This window comes from Camelus bactrianus, chromosome 16 (genome assembly GCF_048773025.1).
Source record: "Camelus bactrianus isolate YW-2024 breed Bactrian camel chromosome 16, ASM4877302v1, whole genome shotgun sequence".
Classification (NCBI taxonomy): domain Eukaryota; kingdom Metazoa; phylum Chordata; class Mammalia; order Artiodactyla; family Camelidae; genus Camelus; species Camelus bactrianus.
Window position 1 is genome coordinate 14,967,847 of NC_133554.1, and position 17,552 is coordinate 14,985,398.

Consider the following 17,552-nt stretch of genomic DNA (forward strand, 5'->3'; position numbering starts at 1 on the left):
GAGGTCTCTCCAGACACTAATCCTCCTGGTACTGTGATCTTGGATTCTCGCCTCCAGACTGAGAAAATTAATTTCTGTCATTTAAGCCCGTTGTATTTTGCTCCAGCAGCCTGAGCCAACTAATCTACCACCTTTAGCTCTTCTATCCTCTTTCATGTGCAAAACATCCCAGTTTTTCACACTCGAACTCCACCCTGGAGTATAAGAAAGATTCTTATACTTCCTCCTCTCCTCCCAGCTCTCGATTAGACCACACGTACCCGGGAGGGCAAGAATTGTTCTATGTGGTTCACATACACCTGTAACTCAGGTGCCTGGCATGCAGACATTCTATTTGTTGAATAAATTCAGTCTGGAAAGAGATCTTTGCTCACATGTCCTTCTCTCTCCAATATTTCCAATCTCTCTCCAGTAGCTCCTTATTTTCACACATGCATAAACTTTCCCATCTTAAGACACAGCTCACTTGATATTGCTGTCTTTTCAACCATGCTGGTTCTCCACTTTCTCTGAATAAGTGGCTGATTTTTACTAGCCTCATTTAGTACCAGTCAGTGCTCTTCATCTGTTTGCAATCTGGTATCAGGTCCATCAAGCATGGGGAGTTAAGGCCTCCCTTTAAACCAGATGCAGTCATCGTTTCCAGCCCTTGCTTTCCTTGAACTCCATGTTCTATTTTGGATGCTGCTGATAACCAGCTTCTTTCTTAAAATTATCTACTTTTGTGGGGTTGAGGACACTGTACTGTCCCTCGTTCTCATTTCTCAGGCCACACCTTCTCTGTCTCCCCTGAGGGGAGAAAAGATCATGGATCAAAGGTTTCAGAAGCAGGAAAAAAGAATTTTTTTTTTGAGAAAACTTTTTAAAGTTAAACTTTCTGTGGGACTCACATACGAAACAAAAAAAGCAGAGCAGCTCTTGTCAAATTGGGAATGGTTAACACCTAGCTACACCTGCTCAGCCCCCTCCTCAGTATAACTGTCCCCACTCACCTAGCGAAGGTATCTAGGCCCTGTTTTATCTTAGGGTTTCAAGAAACTAAAATTTAAGTTAACTGGACAAACAAGATCAATGAATTTGTATTATTTTCATAAGTAATACGATGAGTTAAAATTATGCCTGTTGTGATAGAGTTCTCTACTTTTCAAAGAAAAAGGCATAAATGAGTGGGAATGTTGTCATTCAAGCTCACTACGGTATGAATCATGCAATTCACAACGTAGGCATCCGGTGGCATAGCAACCTATTCGAATTGCAAGTAGAATACTGAGAAGGAACCAATATCACCTCGAAAGCGCTAGCTTCAACAATACCTACAAGGTATATGAAACTCCCAAATCTACTCTTGCAGACTTATCCTTTCATCCAAGAGCTAATGAACCTACACTCACATGCCTTTCTGTCATGTCAGAGAATACCCATACACATCGTTTTTACCACCAAACTGGTTCCCCTCTCCAAGTTCCCCATTTTCTTGCAGCTTTGGAGTTAGTAGTGACTTTCCCTTCTCCTTTTAAGCTCATCTAGTCACCAACTCTTATTAACTCTTCCCTTAGAGAGACGTGTAGATGTATCATTTCCCCACTTTGTCACGACTTTCATCTGGACACTCATTACTCCATGCCTGGACTGCTGCAAGAGTTTCCATCCTGTAGACTATTGCCAAATTAATTTTGATGCAATCTTATGTTCACTGGATCTGAATAGCCTTCTGATCTGGTTTCTAGACTGTTCTTTGGTCTAAGCTCATATCTTTATTTCAGATTAGAGGATGATCTAATTGTCCAAACATTAGTCAGTGTTATACAAAAGAGGCAGCAAAACTAAACATCACTAGTGGCTTTATGAATTGTCTTGGTACGCTCCCAGCATTTTGAGCTCTGTGACTCTTGGATCTGACTACTTTAGTCCTGATCTCGTTTTGGTGCCTGGTCTCCAACTGCTTTTTACATTTTCCCTTTGGTACTGAAATGATTATGTTATATATTATTGCCTAGCAGTTTCAGTTCTTGTTTTTAATGTCTCAAGTTTAGCCACCCACTTAAGACACACGACTTTCAATTCAGAACAACTTCCACCTGGCATCCATGGCGTTCCTTAATTGGAAAGGCAACTTTTACTTTTATCTATGGCAGATTCTCTCTTGACAATTTATTTAAAATTTTTTTTTTAACTTTTCCAGGGCCACCGTGCTGCACAGCTCTGAGCAGAATCATTTACATTGTAATATGTGTTAGTGGTTTCCTATATTAGAACAAACTATGACTTATGTTTTAAGTTCTCTTTTCCTAATCCCCTGAAGCCATTCTTTTTCCACAGTTGTGGCTTCTAGATGCTCACCTATAATCAGGGCCTCACCCCAATTTCTAGAACCAGTTCTGGCCAAAAATGAGAGGTTGAATAGCTCTAGGACTCAGTGCTAATTTACCCTTGTAATTAGTTCAGTGTTACCCTCTGTTCTTCAGTTCTATTAAATGAGCTTCTTTCCAAGACCTGGGTCGTAGTTCTGGTATGTTGTGTCCTATTTTGCCATGGTAATATGCCCAAGAACCTAGTCCTACTTACTACCTGTTAAAATTCCCTCATGCCAATTCCTACTGAAATACTTGCCTACTGTTGTCCATTGCCATGTATTTAGGATACCATCGGTACGCTGGTCCAGACCTATAAGCTGAGTCTGTCAAATCTAGTACCAACTTCATCCCAGCAAAAGGGTCTAGTCACATCTTTTGACTACTTCTCTAGCCTTCCCCATGCTGTTCACCATGCCTAGCAACATCTATCTCAAAATGCAAGAGTATTTAACTCTTTTTAAAACATGATGCCCCAATTAGAAAAGCAGTATTCAGATGTTATCTGATTGTAAATGTTAACTCTCTTATTACAGATACTGTACTTTTATTAAGTGAGTTAAAGTCATCTTTATCAAGCTTTTAAAACATGACTTTCTAAACATCTTTACCATACTGGGAAACTTATCTTCTACCAGTGGACACAAAATATATGCTGGCCCTATAAAATGAACTGTGCTATAACTGAATCATAACAAAGCAAAACTTGGAAAGGAGAAATAGGAAAAAGAATAACATCAAAGATGATCAAAGTGATCTCTAGCAATTATAATCATAAGTTACTACAAGTGAAAGTGAAAATGACAAATTTTAATGGATTACCTGCCCAAGTTATTTATTAAAATGCCAAAAAGCAATTTCTTTACCATAAATATTTTTCCATATTTTATTTTCCTTATACTAGAGAGAAGTCTCAGGTACGTTTATTCATATGGTCAATTCACCACCTCATTAAATTCTGCAAAAAAAAAATTCATAAAGCATATTTGGAATTACAACTGTAAAAAAAAGACAGTGGGGAATCCTCTTGTTCTTGAAAACTTTATTGCAGTTTAAACAAACAAACAAAGTTATTTATGTCACCCAGGGACAGGTGGGAGAGTATGATCACCCTTCGTAGCTCACAGCTGGCAAACTCCAAATGAGAGATGTAATCTAAGTAAAAGATGTTTATTACTCCAGATTATATTCACCTCCCAAAGTGATAATGAAAATAAGTCAAAAAGATTATAAACAGGTTTACATGAAGTCACATCAGAAGAGCTGAGAAAGTGAGGCCTAATGCTTTGGGAAATTCTGGTTCCACTTAATACTCAGAAGGATAAATTCTTAAAAGGTCAAGAGGAGCTGGTTTATACTGTAAGTATTAAAAACAACGATACTCACTTTCGGCAATTTCATGTTATTATTAGGATTCAAGACGTTACGTAAAATCTAGATGTAGGCCCAGTTAGTCACTGGCAAAAATGGAAAACCTACATTTCTTGAGAATAAAGAAAAATAAACAAAAGTGTGACTATTTGCATTTTGTTTTAATTTACAATCATTAAGTTCAATTTTAATGTTCACACACACACAAAACACATGGTAGCATTATTACACACCTGAAAATGATTCTAAATACAAGGTCCCTATTAACGACAGAAATGAAGAAACTGAATTCAAGAAACTGAAACATTTTATTTCTAATCATGTAATAAAGTTTCAGTTATTCCTTTTGAGTCTGCCTTCTGTTAACAATGTGCAGCTTGTCAGATAATTATATCACTGATTTCCAAGCTCTCCTTCCACTGTCTTTTTCTCCTTTAACTGAGATGTGCCTGGAGATAACAAGGTGACTCAGATAGCTGTAACGGCCTTCAACAATTGTTTTACTAATTAGTTGATCTTATTCTAGTGAAGGCTAATGTCAAATTTACCCCATAGTCTTTGATTGCAGAATTACTTATAATAGTAGAATACTGCCTCATATACAGAAATCTTGATCACTAATCGTCTACATACATCGCATAACCAATTATCTTTCTAAACAATTTACAAATGTAAAATATGCAATATTGTTTAAAATAAATATACAATATATAGTTTCTACATTCTCAGACAGGCTTAAAAATGAGGTAATAAAAACTTAACTGATTAAACCTTTTACCATTCTTGGAAATGGCTTAGGGAAATGGTGAAAAAATTTTTTTTCCTTAGGGCTTTTCATGTTTTCTTTGAATGTTTCTGAGTACCCCCTTTTCTATTCTGAAAAATTATGTAAAAAATCCTTAAGTTTTGTTGGATAGTCTGTCATCACTCCAGTTGCTCCCAAATCAAAAGCTCTTTTGTATTCTTGCTCTTCATTTAATACCCAAACATACACCTGAAAATCAGAAACATGAGAAATATGATAAGAAATGTTAAAATAGAAAATTATTTTTATGGTAGTATGTACGTACTCCAATCTCAGCATATTTAGAATTACCCTTTTAACAACCTGCAATTTTAAGAATCATTGAACTCTTTTTTAAAAAAAGTCCACTTTGTTCATTAAATATAGACTGTCCCATTCCTCCGGCTTCAGCCCTTCTCACCTACAGAAATGGACTCGAGCTACTGAAATGCCAGTACTTTCTTGTTAACTGTAAGGACGAGCTTACGGGCTTCATCTGCAAACCAGCAAAGCAGCAGCAGCAGAGTCGGGACCAAATTAAGTCAGTTAAATGTTCCTGCCCCTTAAACTTGTGTTAAACTGGTCAACTACCCTGTTTCTAAAACGCATCATTCCAAACTTACCTGAATGCCTCGGGCAGTGAGGTGGTTGAACAAAGCTTTTCTCATTAGTAAACTAGAAAAGAAAAGCAGAACAGATTTAGGTAATCCTTAGCTCTAAGGAAGGACTCAAATTAGTCCTTAGTTCTAATTTAGTTAATTTGGAGTTCTCGAGTAGTAACAGCTGCTGTGGATGCAGTTCTGTCTTAACTACTGGATCTCCTTTCTACTCCTTGCTGCCCTTAGCGCCCCGGGAGACCCACATTCATTGAAGCAGCTCAGTGGAGAAGAGGCTCCCTCGCTTTCCCTGCTGGTGCCACAGTGAGAGTGAGAAAGAACTGGGAAGTCGGTGTTCCTAACTTCCCAGGTTAAAATAAGGCAGTGAGCTTGGGTCAAGTCCATCATATCATATCACAGTCCACTTATAAAATAAATTAGTCTTTTGTGAGCTTAGAAACCTAATGTCTGTTAATTACACTATCTTATATAGAGGGAAAAAAAGCATTTTTCTTTCTAGTTCCAAATAACTAACTTAAAAGTGAACTTTTAGAATACACATCACTTGAGCAAGAAGGGAACTTACTGTACTGGAAAGTTATACATATTATTTCTATTCTGTTTATGTCTATTAGAATGATTCAATAACAAAAACTAAAAGTCATGCATTTAACACCAATTAGAAATGCATCCTTAAAAACTAGAAATTAAATCAGGAGTAAAGCCAAAAGGAATAAATCCCGTGGCAGAGAAAAGATAAAACTAGTTATCTATGAAAGAGGAGGTAAATAATAAAAGGTTGTATTTTATAACTGTTATTTAAGCATTCAAGGTTCCATTTTAAAGCAAAGTATAGCACAGTAACTTTGTGGGTTTTACCTAAAATTAAACTCAACATGTCTTAGAATTTAAGGCATTTTCTTTAAAGTAGATGCCCACCCCACAGGTAGTGCCTCCTTTCTGCTATTAAGTCTCAGTGCAGATTTTTCTGAGAAATGTGCCATTAGTCAATATATACTCTTACATATATTTGCATTGCTGTGCACACTTCTTTTCACCATGGTTTTGACTGCAGCCTAGTGGAAACATGAGTAAGCACAAGGGAATGGGGACATATTCTGGCTTTGCTACTAACCCCAAGTAAACCGCTTAGCTTTGGGTGGGTGGTGCTCAGTTTCTCCTGAGTTTGATGAGATTCTCTCTCTCGATTCCTCCTAAGGTTTGTGACTAGTAATTAAGCTAGTCCTAAATGATTCCTACACATCCATTTGTATAGTAGGTATTCAACTTGTCCTTGTTGCAAATTACACGTAGAAAGTTTGCTTTAAATTATACGCATAGTACTTAATAGGTAGAGCTAAAACAGTAACTTGTACATGAAGAAACTAAAATTCTTACATATCAGAAAGCCAGATGAGAAACCTTTGACTTCTGGACATGGTGTGCGGTTCTTTTAACCTGAGGCAAAATAAAATTTAAATCATTAGTGTAATAAAATAAAGCAAGTTCAAAAACAAAAACAGTGCCTTGCTTGCACTTCATATATGGTCAAAAAATATTTGGAAAAGGACAAAAACAAATTAAAACAAAGCCCATTTGGATTCTCTAATTTCACTGATTTCAAGCTAACTTTTTAGCCACCACTATTCAAAGGCCAAAATTAAAAAGTTATCTTTCCAGAAAAAAAAAATTATCTTTCCAGAGACCTTGGGTGCCCAGAACTCATGTCTCATCTCATTTTTGGTGAAGCCTCTATCTCTTGCTTTGCCTGTTGTAATTTTGTATATAGCAGATTTAAACATACAACTACACTTTACTATGAATTGAAAGATAGTTGGGGTGAAAATGAGACTAAAATACCTAAAGCCATTTTTTTTCCCTCTTTCCCTTTCAGTATTTGAAAACCAAGACTGTCCTTTTTAGTTATCTTTCCTACTGAAAGAGAGCATACTTGACTTTTAGACCTTTGCTGAGTTCCTTCTTCAATCTCTTTGATGCCTAGAGCAGCAATGTGTCATTGATTTGGGGTTTTTCCCAGAGGAAATCTCTGAGAAGTCAATCTCCCTACTATGACAATTCCTCAGCTTCTTTCTAAGTTTAACAGAACACAATGACTTTCATTCTCCCCAAATCTTCACTCTTATTTCCTTTCTAACTCCTCTCATTTACACGTTTAAGGTAACTCTGAGTCTCCACACTTAAATTCATTTTTTCTCTGAATTCAGTTTTTTATCTGAAGCTCTCTAAATGAACTCCTTTTCCTCCCAACTTTAGCCCAGGTAGAAAGTCCTGATTGGAATTTCAGGAATCTCAGGGATTTAATATCTCAAAATACTAATTACCTCAATAAACACAAGGTATTATGTTGTCTTAAGAAGTATCTATTGTCTTTCATTAAAAAGTTAAAACATACAAACACATAATATTTTATCTGTCTTAATCCACCATCACTTTTTTTATATAAAAAATAAATTCTATGAAGTTTGTCTACATGTCTGTATTTTAATAATATTTGCTTCTAAAAGGAACACATGGAGATGATCTAGTCCATTCCAGGCCAGAGGAAAGCTAAGTACTTTAGGAATAAATGGTTAGGAATTATTCAAATCTAGCAAATGAAAATGATTTATTTGTAGACAAGAAGTGATTTCTGCTGTTTTGTCTGGGAAACAGTTACAAAGACTGCTAATAAATATAATTGCGAATAAGATAAGACAAACATGCTCATCACTAAGAAACTCAGATTGGAAGACAAGCATGAAACAAAGTTGCTGAGTACAAGCATATGGACCAAACTGTTTCTCTTAACAATATTTTCTAATGACTGCTGCACTAATGTTCGGTTTGATTTTTTACAGTTCTGTGGGTATGAAAAAAGTTTTCATGCAGGTGAAATCACACTTAAATGATCTCCCCACAAGCTTTGAATCCCTTTGTTATGACTCAGTTATTATTAGAAATTTACAATTAGAAAGGACATTCGAAGGGTGCAGCTTTGGGAGATGAAGTTCTTTCTCTAATAATAACGATAAAAATAAATAGTACAGAAGGGTATGAAATGAAAAAAAAAGATAATTTAACAATAAAAGCTATCATTTACTGAGTGCTTATTATTTGCCAGGCAATTCTAAGTGTTTTATATGTTTTTATCTTTTTAGCATATTAGTGTTGGAAAAGCAAGGCTCTGCACCCAGTAGAGAAATTACATAAATATGGAAGTATCTTACATAAACTAACTCTATCCTTGAGGGTTTTAGGGGTGGTTGTTCTGGTGGTGGTGGTGGTGGTTTTTCTTCCTGACTGTATTGATACTAGTAGTGAATTTGGAGTTTAATGGAATTTCAGCTGGGTATAGTTGTCAATGAAGTAGAAAGAAGTAAGGGAAGTTGGAGGGAAATTGCTATTAGACGTTAGAGTGATAGAATTATTAAGTTTCAATAATTAAGCTCAGTTCTCTTCACCTGACTTCTGAGCACATGGGCATCAAAGTCATTGTGACCTGAAACTGGTCCAGATTAAATACTTATAATCTTTTATTATTCATTTTAAAGAATGTATCTTAATTTTATTAAAAGCATTGTTAATATAGGTTAGCTAATCAAATATGGAAACAACTACAATAATCTATTCTTCATCACTGATATTGAAATTAATGAGCCTTCATCTTAGTTCTCCTGTAATTGATAATCGATGAAAACAGGGTAACTACTTACTTTAAAATGATAGAAGGCATTGGGATTTCAAAAAACTGTTCTCGAATGGGCACAAAGGGCAAGAGGCCAGTGAAGAACAGACCAAGAATGAGCAGAACACGTTGTAAACTGAAGAGTATAGGAATATCTGAGTTCTAAAAGACAGAAACAATATTATATGTTACTTTATAACTATTCAGATAAAGAGGATTATTTCACAAACTTCAAAATTTCCCAAGACTGTATCTTGACATCTGTTAAAAGCACTTCCTGAATTATCAACATCCATTTCCACACACACTACACTTAGAAATGACTAGCCCTTGACCAGTGGGTCAGGGTCTATCTTGGAGCCCTATAGTGTTAACTGATGACACCCAAGTTTCTTTATGCCCTAATCTGTGCTTCTGCAACACCTCTTTAGTCTGCAGGTGCTAGTCCTTATCATCCAAGATTAAATACACCAAATTTAATGGAACAAGATAAAGAAACTAAGATGTGAAATATTCGATAACATTATATATATCCAGTAACTATGAAGAGTTACATGTTTTTAAATAGAATATGATATAGACATTAATATCTATAGATACATATTAAAACTGTCACAAATATGTCATCTTTCCACTACACATACATATTTTCAAATATAAATAGGATTTTGTAAACTAGCCCAAGAATCTAACCACCATTTTAAGTTTCTATTAAAAAATGTGTTCAGGGGAAAGAGGATAGTGCAGTGGTACAGCACGTGCTTAGCATGCACAAGGTCCTAGGTTCAATCCCCAGTATCTCCATTAAAAATAACTAAATCTAATTGCCTCCCCTCTCCAAAAAAAAAAAAAAAAAAAAATATATATATATATATATATATATATATATATATATATATATATATATATATATATATATACACATATATATATAAAGTAAATATCTTCATCAAGGTCCCCAAACCCTTAGAATGTAAACTTCATACGTATATGAACTCTTTTCATCTTGCAAAACTGAAACTCTATACCCATTAAACAGCTCTCCATACTTCCCACCCCTAGCTCCTCCTATATTTGTCTTTAAAACAAATAAAAATTGTGATAAATTTGAATTTTTCTGTGCAACAGTAATACATTGAAAAATTATGCAAAAACATGATTTATTTAAATATTAGCTCTGAATCATTCCTGTATTTAAAGTAAATTTGAGGATTTCTTTTGCTCCTGTGTTCACATGCTGCTTTGTAATATTTTCAGCTTACAGATGTTTTAGCTGCAACACAACACACAAGTCCCTGAAAAAACTTCGATTTCTGCAAATTCATACACTAACAGAGCCCATGCGAGGAAAGAGGCCTAGGGGTTGACTTCAAAGTTTATGCAACTTTGGAATCAGAGAACTAAAAATAGTAACTGGTACTTCTGGAGAGCCATGCAAGGCTGCTTGCTGGTGGGAGAGGGCTGGGAGCAGTATGCTGGTGTACCACTGGCATAACAACTGGCAGCCCCCGTATCTTTTATTTTCTAAATTTATTTATTTATTTATGCATTTATTTTCTAATATCATATTTTTAAATTGAAATATAAGTTCATGTAAAATATTATATGTTACAGGTATACAATGTAATAATTCACAATTTTTAAAGGTTATACTCCACTTATAGTTATTATAAGATATTGGCTATATTTCCCATGTTGAACATTACATCCCTGTAGCTTATTTTATACTTGATAGCTTGTACCTCTTAACCCTCCACCTCCATCTTGCCCCTCCCCCTTCCCTCTCCCCACTGGTAACCACTAAGTTCCTTCTCTGTATCTGTGAGTCTGTTTCTTTTCTGTTATATTCACTAGTTTGTTGTATTTTTTTAGATCCCACATATAAGTGATACCTTATAGTATCTGTCTTTCTCTGTCTGACTTATTTCACTTAGCACAATGCCCTCCAAGTCCATCCATGCTGTACACCAGAAACTAATACAACATTTTAAATAAACTGAACTTCAATTAAAAAGGAAACAACCAACCAACCCATTTAAAATATGGGCAGAAGAATTGAATAGACGCTTTTCCAAAAGAGGAAATGCAGATGGCAAGAGGAATGTGAAAAGTTGCTCAGTATCACTAATATCAGGGAAATGCAAATCAAAATCACAATGAGACATCATCTCACACCTGTTAGAATGGCCATCATCAAAAAGAACACAAATAAATGTTGGCAAGGATGTGGAGAAAAGGGAACCCTGTACACTGCTGATGGGAATGCAAATTGGTGCAGCCACTATGGAAAATAATACCCTCATATCTTTTAAATTAGAACATCCAGGATGGGACCCAGGCACTAGTATTCTTTGAAATTATTCAGGTAATTCCAACATGCAGTCAAGGTTAAGAACCACTGCATTAAGTATGAGTGAATAAAAAGTCACTAAATGTGAGTAAGTGCCACATGTTTTCCCATCACTTCTGTGTCCCCTGCATTCCTTTATTTTTATATTTTAAGTCTCTAGCATCTGGGAATTAAAGGGCTAATGTGAAGCTATTATAAATCATACTTTGAGAATTGTAAAAGCTGTATGACAATTACACAGCATGTTCTTAATATGAGTGACAATTATTATTGAGACATTCTTAGTATGGTGTTTGAAAATTACTGCTGAAAATTTTGGAGTTTTTAAATTCTAAAATGATAGAAAGCCAGAGGCTTCTAGAAAGATATGTGAATCAAGGGGAAACTTCTGTGATTCTGGGCCAAAAGTGAACTTTTTATTTTGAAATAATTATAGATTCACAGGAGGTTGTAAAAATAGAGTCCTGTATACCCTTAACCAGCTGCCCCAAATGGTGACATGTGATGGAACCAGATATATCAAACCAGAAATTGACACTGTATTACTGTTAATTAGACTGTAGACCTTACTCAGTTTTCACCATTTTTAAAACCTGCATCTATTTGTGCATGTGTAGAGTTCAATGCAATTCTAACCCATGTATAGATCTGTGTAAACACCACCACAGTCAGGATACAGAACTGTCCATCACCAAACCAAAACTCCCTCCTGCTATCTCTTTTGTATTTGCATCCACTCTCTATCCCACACCCAGTCCCTGTCACCTGGAAGCCAGTAATCTGCTCTTCATGTCTATAGTTATGAGGATGTTATATACATGGAATTATATAGCCATTTGAGGTTAATTCTTTTCACTAAGCAAAACGTCTTCAAGGACCATCAGGCTGTTGCAGTTATCAACAGTTCATTCCCTTTTATGGCGGAACAGTATTGCATCGTATGGATGTATCAGTTTGTTCAGCAATGTACCACTGGAGGGCATCTGGGTCACTTCCAGTATTTTGGTATTATGAATAAAGCTGCTATAAACATTCACGTACAGGTTTTTCTGTACATAGTTTTCATTTTTCTGAAATAAACGCCCAAGAGGAAGACCACTGGTTAACATGGTAAGTGTATGTTCAGTTTTCGTAGGGAACTATCCAACTAATTGAGAGAGTGGCTGCACTATTCTCCATTCCCACCAGCAATGTGGGAGAGATCCAGTTCCTCTTCATCTTCCGTAGTATTTGCTATTATCATTATTTTTTAATTTGGGGAAAAAAAACTGAATGATGTAAAAAGATCAGCAGGTTGTGAAGCTTCCAGTATATGACCTCCCTTTTAATGACATGTGAAAATAGTATCAATTAGTTATGGAAGTCTTAAATTCTTGGGGTTCTGAAGCCACTCAGTCCATTGGTTATTCTGCTCTCTCCTTTTGTACACAGATACCTCGGGATCTCACAGAGCTTGTTGCACATAAATAAAACTTACTTGCCTTAATAAGGACCTCATTATTTTTTTTTAAAATGTATTTATTTTTCTTAGGGGAGGGAGGTAATTAGGTTTATCTCTTTACTTAGTTTTAGAGGAGGTACTGGGGATTGAACCTAGGACCTTGTGCACACTAAGCATGCACTCTACCACTTGAGCTATACCCTCCCCCAGGACCTCATCACTTTTAATTGTACTTTTAATTGTAACGGTGCTGATCTTGGATCTGTTTTAGCCTTCTTTTCTAGGAAGGAAGCCCTTCCCAAAAGAATTACTTATATTTTAGAGTTGCTACTTGAGTCACGATATTCCTTCTGCGCTATCACTTGTATTCTGAAAGAGTCTTCATTGTTTAAAATTTTTTAAAACTCTGAATTTCAAATACTCTTAGCTGACTACATAGTTAAGTCTGTTTATAGAGGTTTAGCATACCATTTTAGAATATATCAAATTAATTTTTTATAGATACATTTTCTTCAAACAGAAAAATTTCAGTGAGTGGATGGCCTTACTTTTATATACTACCTCATAATCATGATCCTACTTAATTTGATTAATTCTGTTTGGGAGGTAGGGTAAAGAAAAACTTGAGCTGTAGAGCCGAAGGACTAAATACTTTCCTTAATTCGAAATTACACACAAAAATTTTTGATTACCCAACATAAAACAGACATTAAAAGAAAGAAATCATACTTTCTTTTACAATATACATAATAAAATGTAATAAAATGTTGGTAAATATTATCATGTGGAGATAATAATTCTGTGAGCCAGTCAAATTATATTGAACTTAAATTGCAAGGTCGGTTATCTGTATTGAATCCATTATCTATATATTTATTATCTCTAGTAGTAAACTTGTAGTTAGTTGCTTCCGTCCAGTACCATCTGACTTTGTATCAAGGCTATGAAATAAGATAATTTTTAAAAATTACTACTGTAATTACTTAACATTTATAGGTCTACAACAACAACAAAGATAGATCGTTCTGTATCATTTTTGAAGCTTACCTCTTTGTAGCACTTTTCTACAATTTCATAACTGGCATTACCCCACACTGTTATATGTTCCCGTCTGTATTCCTTCACCAACTCTGAAACCTACATGTGAAAATTCAAAATTTTATGCATGTGCCTATTTGTAAATCCATCTACATGACTTCACTTAAAAAATGGATTACAGTTGACTATCTGCCAGTGCATAGTATAAAATTTTGGAAGGACTGATATATTAATTCAGATTGTTTTTTAAAAATATAAGAGGAAATTACTTTTTTACCATTATATGGCTTATCTAGTAGAACACAACTCTTTAGTAATTTAACATACACAAAGTACAAATGAAACAAGTTAAACTAGAACAAGTTAATCATATAAATGCCAGAACAGTTGGCTCATATGAGCTCACTTTTATCCATGACTGAGACATGAGAAGTCACTCTGAAAATAGGCTTTCTGACAGTGATCTCTGCTACCAGGGCGGCATTTAAAACAATACTGATCCCCAGAGTATCACATTTCCTTGAACATTATCAATCTATGCAGACACCTACTCTAGCCTTATTTAGTTTGTGAAATCGGATGCAGCACACTTAGAGTAGGTAATGCCTTAGGTACCTTCTTAATCAGCAAATTGTTGTTGACTTTGATATCGATGTTAATAGGAGTGTTAGGAAAGGCCTCAAAAACTTCCTTCAGTAATGGAATTCGGTTATCTTTTCCTTCACACTGGCATGCTGAGAAAGCAAGATTTTTAAATGTATTTTTAAAAGGTAGAACTCTTACTTTTTTGATGATTAGAAGAGTTACAGTATGTAGTCATAATAAGACATTTACAAAATGATGAAAAGTATAAAGAAGAAAAGAAAAATCATCTAAAATCCAACAACCTAGATATAACCATTGTGACCATTTGGTGTATTTCCTCTATTCTTTTTTTCCTATGCATAATTTAATACAGTTATAATATAGTGTACCTTCAGATTTTAAACTGATCTTTTTACATAAGTAAAAATAAATATTGAATGTTAATATGTTAGATTTATAACTATGATTAATATTTTTTTCCATTAAATGTTTTGAGATAACTGTAGATTCACATGCAGTTATAAGAAATAATACAGAGATCCGTGCAGCTTTTACCCAGATTCCCCAACGGTAACCTCTTGCAAAACTGTAGTATAGTATCCTAACCATGATATTGACCTTGAGATGATCTACTGATCTTTTCTACAATTATTATTTTAAAAGGCTTTAAAATATTCCACTGAGTAGCTATACAACAATTTATTCTAATTTAACCTTTCCCCTTGAAGGGTAGCACTGTTTGCCACTCTAAAATATGCTATTTTGGTATAAGGATTATTTTGAAGTGAAGATAATTAAGAAGAAGCACATACAAGAAAAGCTCTTTGCCCTTCCCCCAGTTGCCTAAGAATGAGACTTAAACTGTACAAAAATTAATTGCCAACAACCCTAGAACTTTATCAGCACCAAAGGACTCTACATAACAAACTACAGACTAGCCTTTATCCTCCATTACTCCCCCATATATTTACCTTCCCACAATTTGCCAACCTAGACACCCCAAGTCTCTTTCTTTTGTCTTGTCACTGCTCTGAAAATTTTTTGGTTTTTGTTAAGATGCTACATAAACTCAAGGCCTAGCCATGCTTTTGTGTTATTCATCCCTGAGTTTCTCCCATGAGACATACATATTAATAAACTCCTGTTTTTCTCCTGTTAATCTCTCTTTTGTTATAGAGTCCAGCTGAGATCCTAAAAGGGTAGAAGAAAAAAAATTTGTTCCTCCCCTAGCTCCTACTAGTAGGCACTAAGATTGTTTCTAAAGTTTTGCTATGATAGTATCATTGAATTTTTCAAAGACTGAGAAAAATACATTCAGGCAAGGGAAATATATGTTAATTCAGTAATGTATTGAAGAATTAAATCAGTGCCGTTATTCAAAGAAAATTGAGTCATGAAAAAATTAGAAGAGGATTCTAAATATTCTTTTTATTTCCTGAGGGTTATTTTCTTTATTCTTCCCTTGGTTCTTTTTGCCTCTAATCATTTATATGATACACTATATATACACCATATAACTATTATAAAATGTCCCCTTCCACCTGAAACTTCACTTCCACTAATCTGTGAATAACAAAATGGCAAAAGATCCTTTATTTCATCCTTATTGTACGGCAAATCAAAACAAAGGAGCGTATTAAAAAAGTAAATTATATCCATGCCAAAAAATGTCTTATAATAAAGGCTCATGTGAAAAGCAGCATGTGAATGGGGAAAGAAAAAAAGGAAAAATCTGTTACTGTTTTGTGTATTCTGTATTCTATTCTTATTGCCTTTTTACTAGTCCTTGAAATTCAGATGGGGCTCTGGATCATTCTGACGGAACCCTCAATCATTGGCTTTGACTCCCTGGCCACAGAGAAAGCACATGACCTTTTAAACATAACAATATGGACAACAGGAGAGGCTTCCCCAAATCCTCAGCTGAATGGATCATGTACCTTTGATGTTATCAGAGGTCCACCTTTATGTGAAGAAAGTGTGCCTAGGAACAAAGCTAACATAGATGAAAGCAAAACCAGAAAACGGAGCTAAGAGAGAGAGCAATTATTGCTTGAGCAACTGGAGTAAGTTATGTCTGAAGGCATATAACCTCCAGGCTTTTTAGTTATGAGAATACATTCTTTTTAATAAACTTTCTTGAACTATCTTGAGATGGATTTCTAGTACTTATAACTGAAAGAGTCTAGATTTATCAAAGACTACAGAATTGAACTATAAAATTAATTATATTAATATATAAAAAGTTAGCTATTATTTTTACCTGCTCAGCATCCTTCTTTCCCTTGGAAAACTGCATCTCCTTCATTCCACATTGTTCTGGTTGGGCTGTCAAAAACAGGACCCACTCCTCACTTACTCTTATGAATAGGGATATGACCTCAGTCTGGCCAATCAAATAGTCTGTCTCTGTCCACAGTGAGTATTTCAAGATGGACACATGACCCAAACTGTGCCAATCATCATCTTTCTCTGGAACTTTTCCTTTCCCTGGGGTGTCAGCACAAGCAGGATGTGAATTTATAGTTGTCAGTGATCATGTTCCTGTCACATGGACAAACTCTATCTACAGTAAAAGAGAATAAGACCCCAGAGAAGCAGAACTATGCATGGAATAAAGCAAAGAGTCCTTTTATTGTACACATGGATCCAATAATGTTTGATATTAGATCCACCATATCCTAGAGAGTTAATGATAAAATAAATGTCTTTTTTTTCCCCTTAAGCTAATGTAAACTGGTTTCTGTTAGTTATAACCTAAAAAGTTTGAACATGATGTTCTAGTTCTGCACAGTCCAATATGGTAGCCACTGGCTGCAAAGGGCTATTTAAATTAAAATGAAATAAAATTAAAAATTCAGATAAATAACAAGGTCCTAATGTATTGCACAGGAAACAACATTCAATATCTTGTAATAACCTATTATGAAAAAGAATATATATATATATGACTGAATCACTATGCTGTATACCAGAAACTAACACAATGTTGTAAATCAACTACAATTAAAAAAAAGAAAATTCTATGGGGGAGGGTATAGCTCAAGTGGTAGAGTGCATGCAGAGCATGCACAAGGTCCTGGGTTCAATTCCAGTACCTCCTCTACACTTAAATAAATAAATAAATATACCTAACCACTGCCCCCCCCCCCCAATAAAACAAAAACAAATCCTAGATAATAAATTCAGTTACTCAGGTGCACTAGCCACATTTCAAGAGCTCAATTGTCACATGTGGCTATTGGCTGTTGTATCAGACAGTGCAAACTAGAATATTTCTATCATTACAAAAAGCTCTATTCAGACAATGGTATTGTAGTCAAATAAAAATTGTTAGGTTATTAAGTGTGG

General features: G+C 35.0%; 1 protein-coding gene across 2 annotated transcripts in view; it reads right to left on the reverse strand.

The window, feature by feature from the left end:
• Positions 1-3,376: 3,376 nt before the first annotated feature.
• GDPD1 (glycerophosphodiester phosphodiesterase domain containing 1) overlaps positions 3,377-17,552 on the reverse strand; it is a 41,312-nt gene continuing 27,136 nt past the window's right edge. For both annotated transcript variants that reach the window (XM_010951034.3, XM_074342709.1), the window contains exons 5-10: positions 14,232-14,350; positions 13,626-13,715; positions 8,816-8,949; positions 6,501-6,560; positions 5,130-5,181; positions 3,377-4,716 (exon numbers count right to left, since the gene is read on the reverse strand). In XM_010951034.3, coding sequence (XP_010949336.2) covers positions 4,594-4,716; positions 5,130-5,181; positions 6,501-6,560; positions 8,816-8,949; positions 13,626-13,715; positions 14,232-14,350 — 578 coding nt within the window. In that variant the 3' untranslated portion in view covers positions 3,377-4,593. The remainder of the gene's footprint in view (positions 4,717-5,129; positions 5,182-6,500; positions 6,561-8,815; positions 8,950-13,625; positions 13,716-14,231; positions 14,351-17,552) is intronic.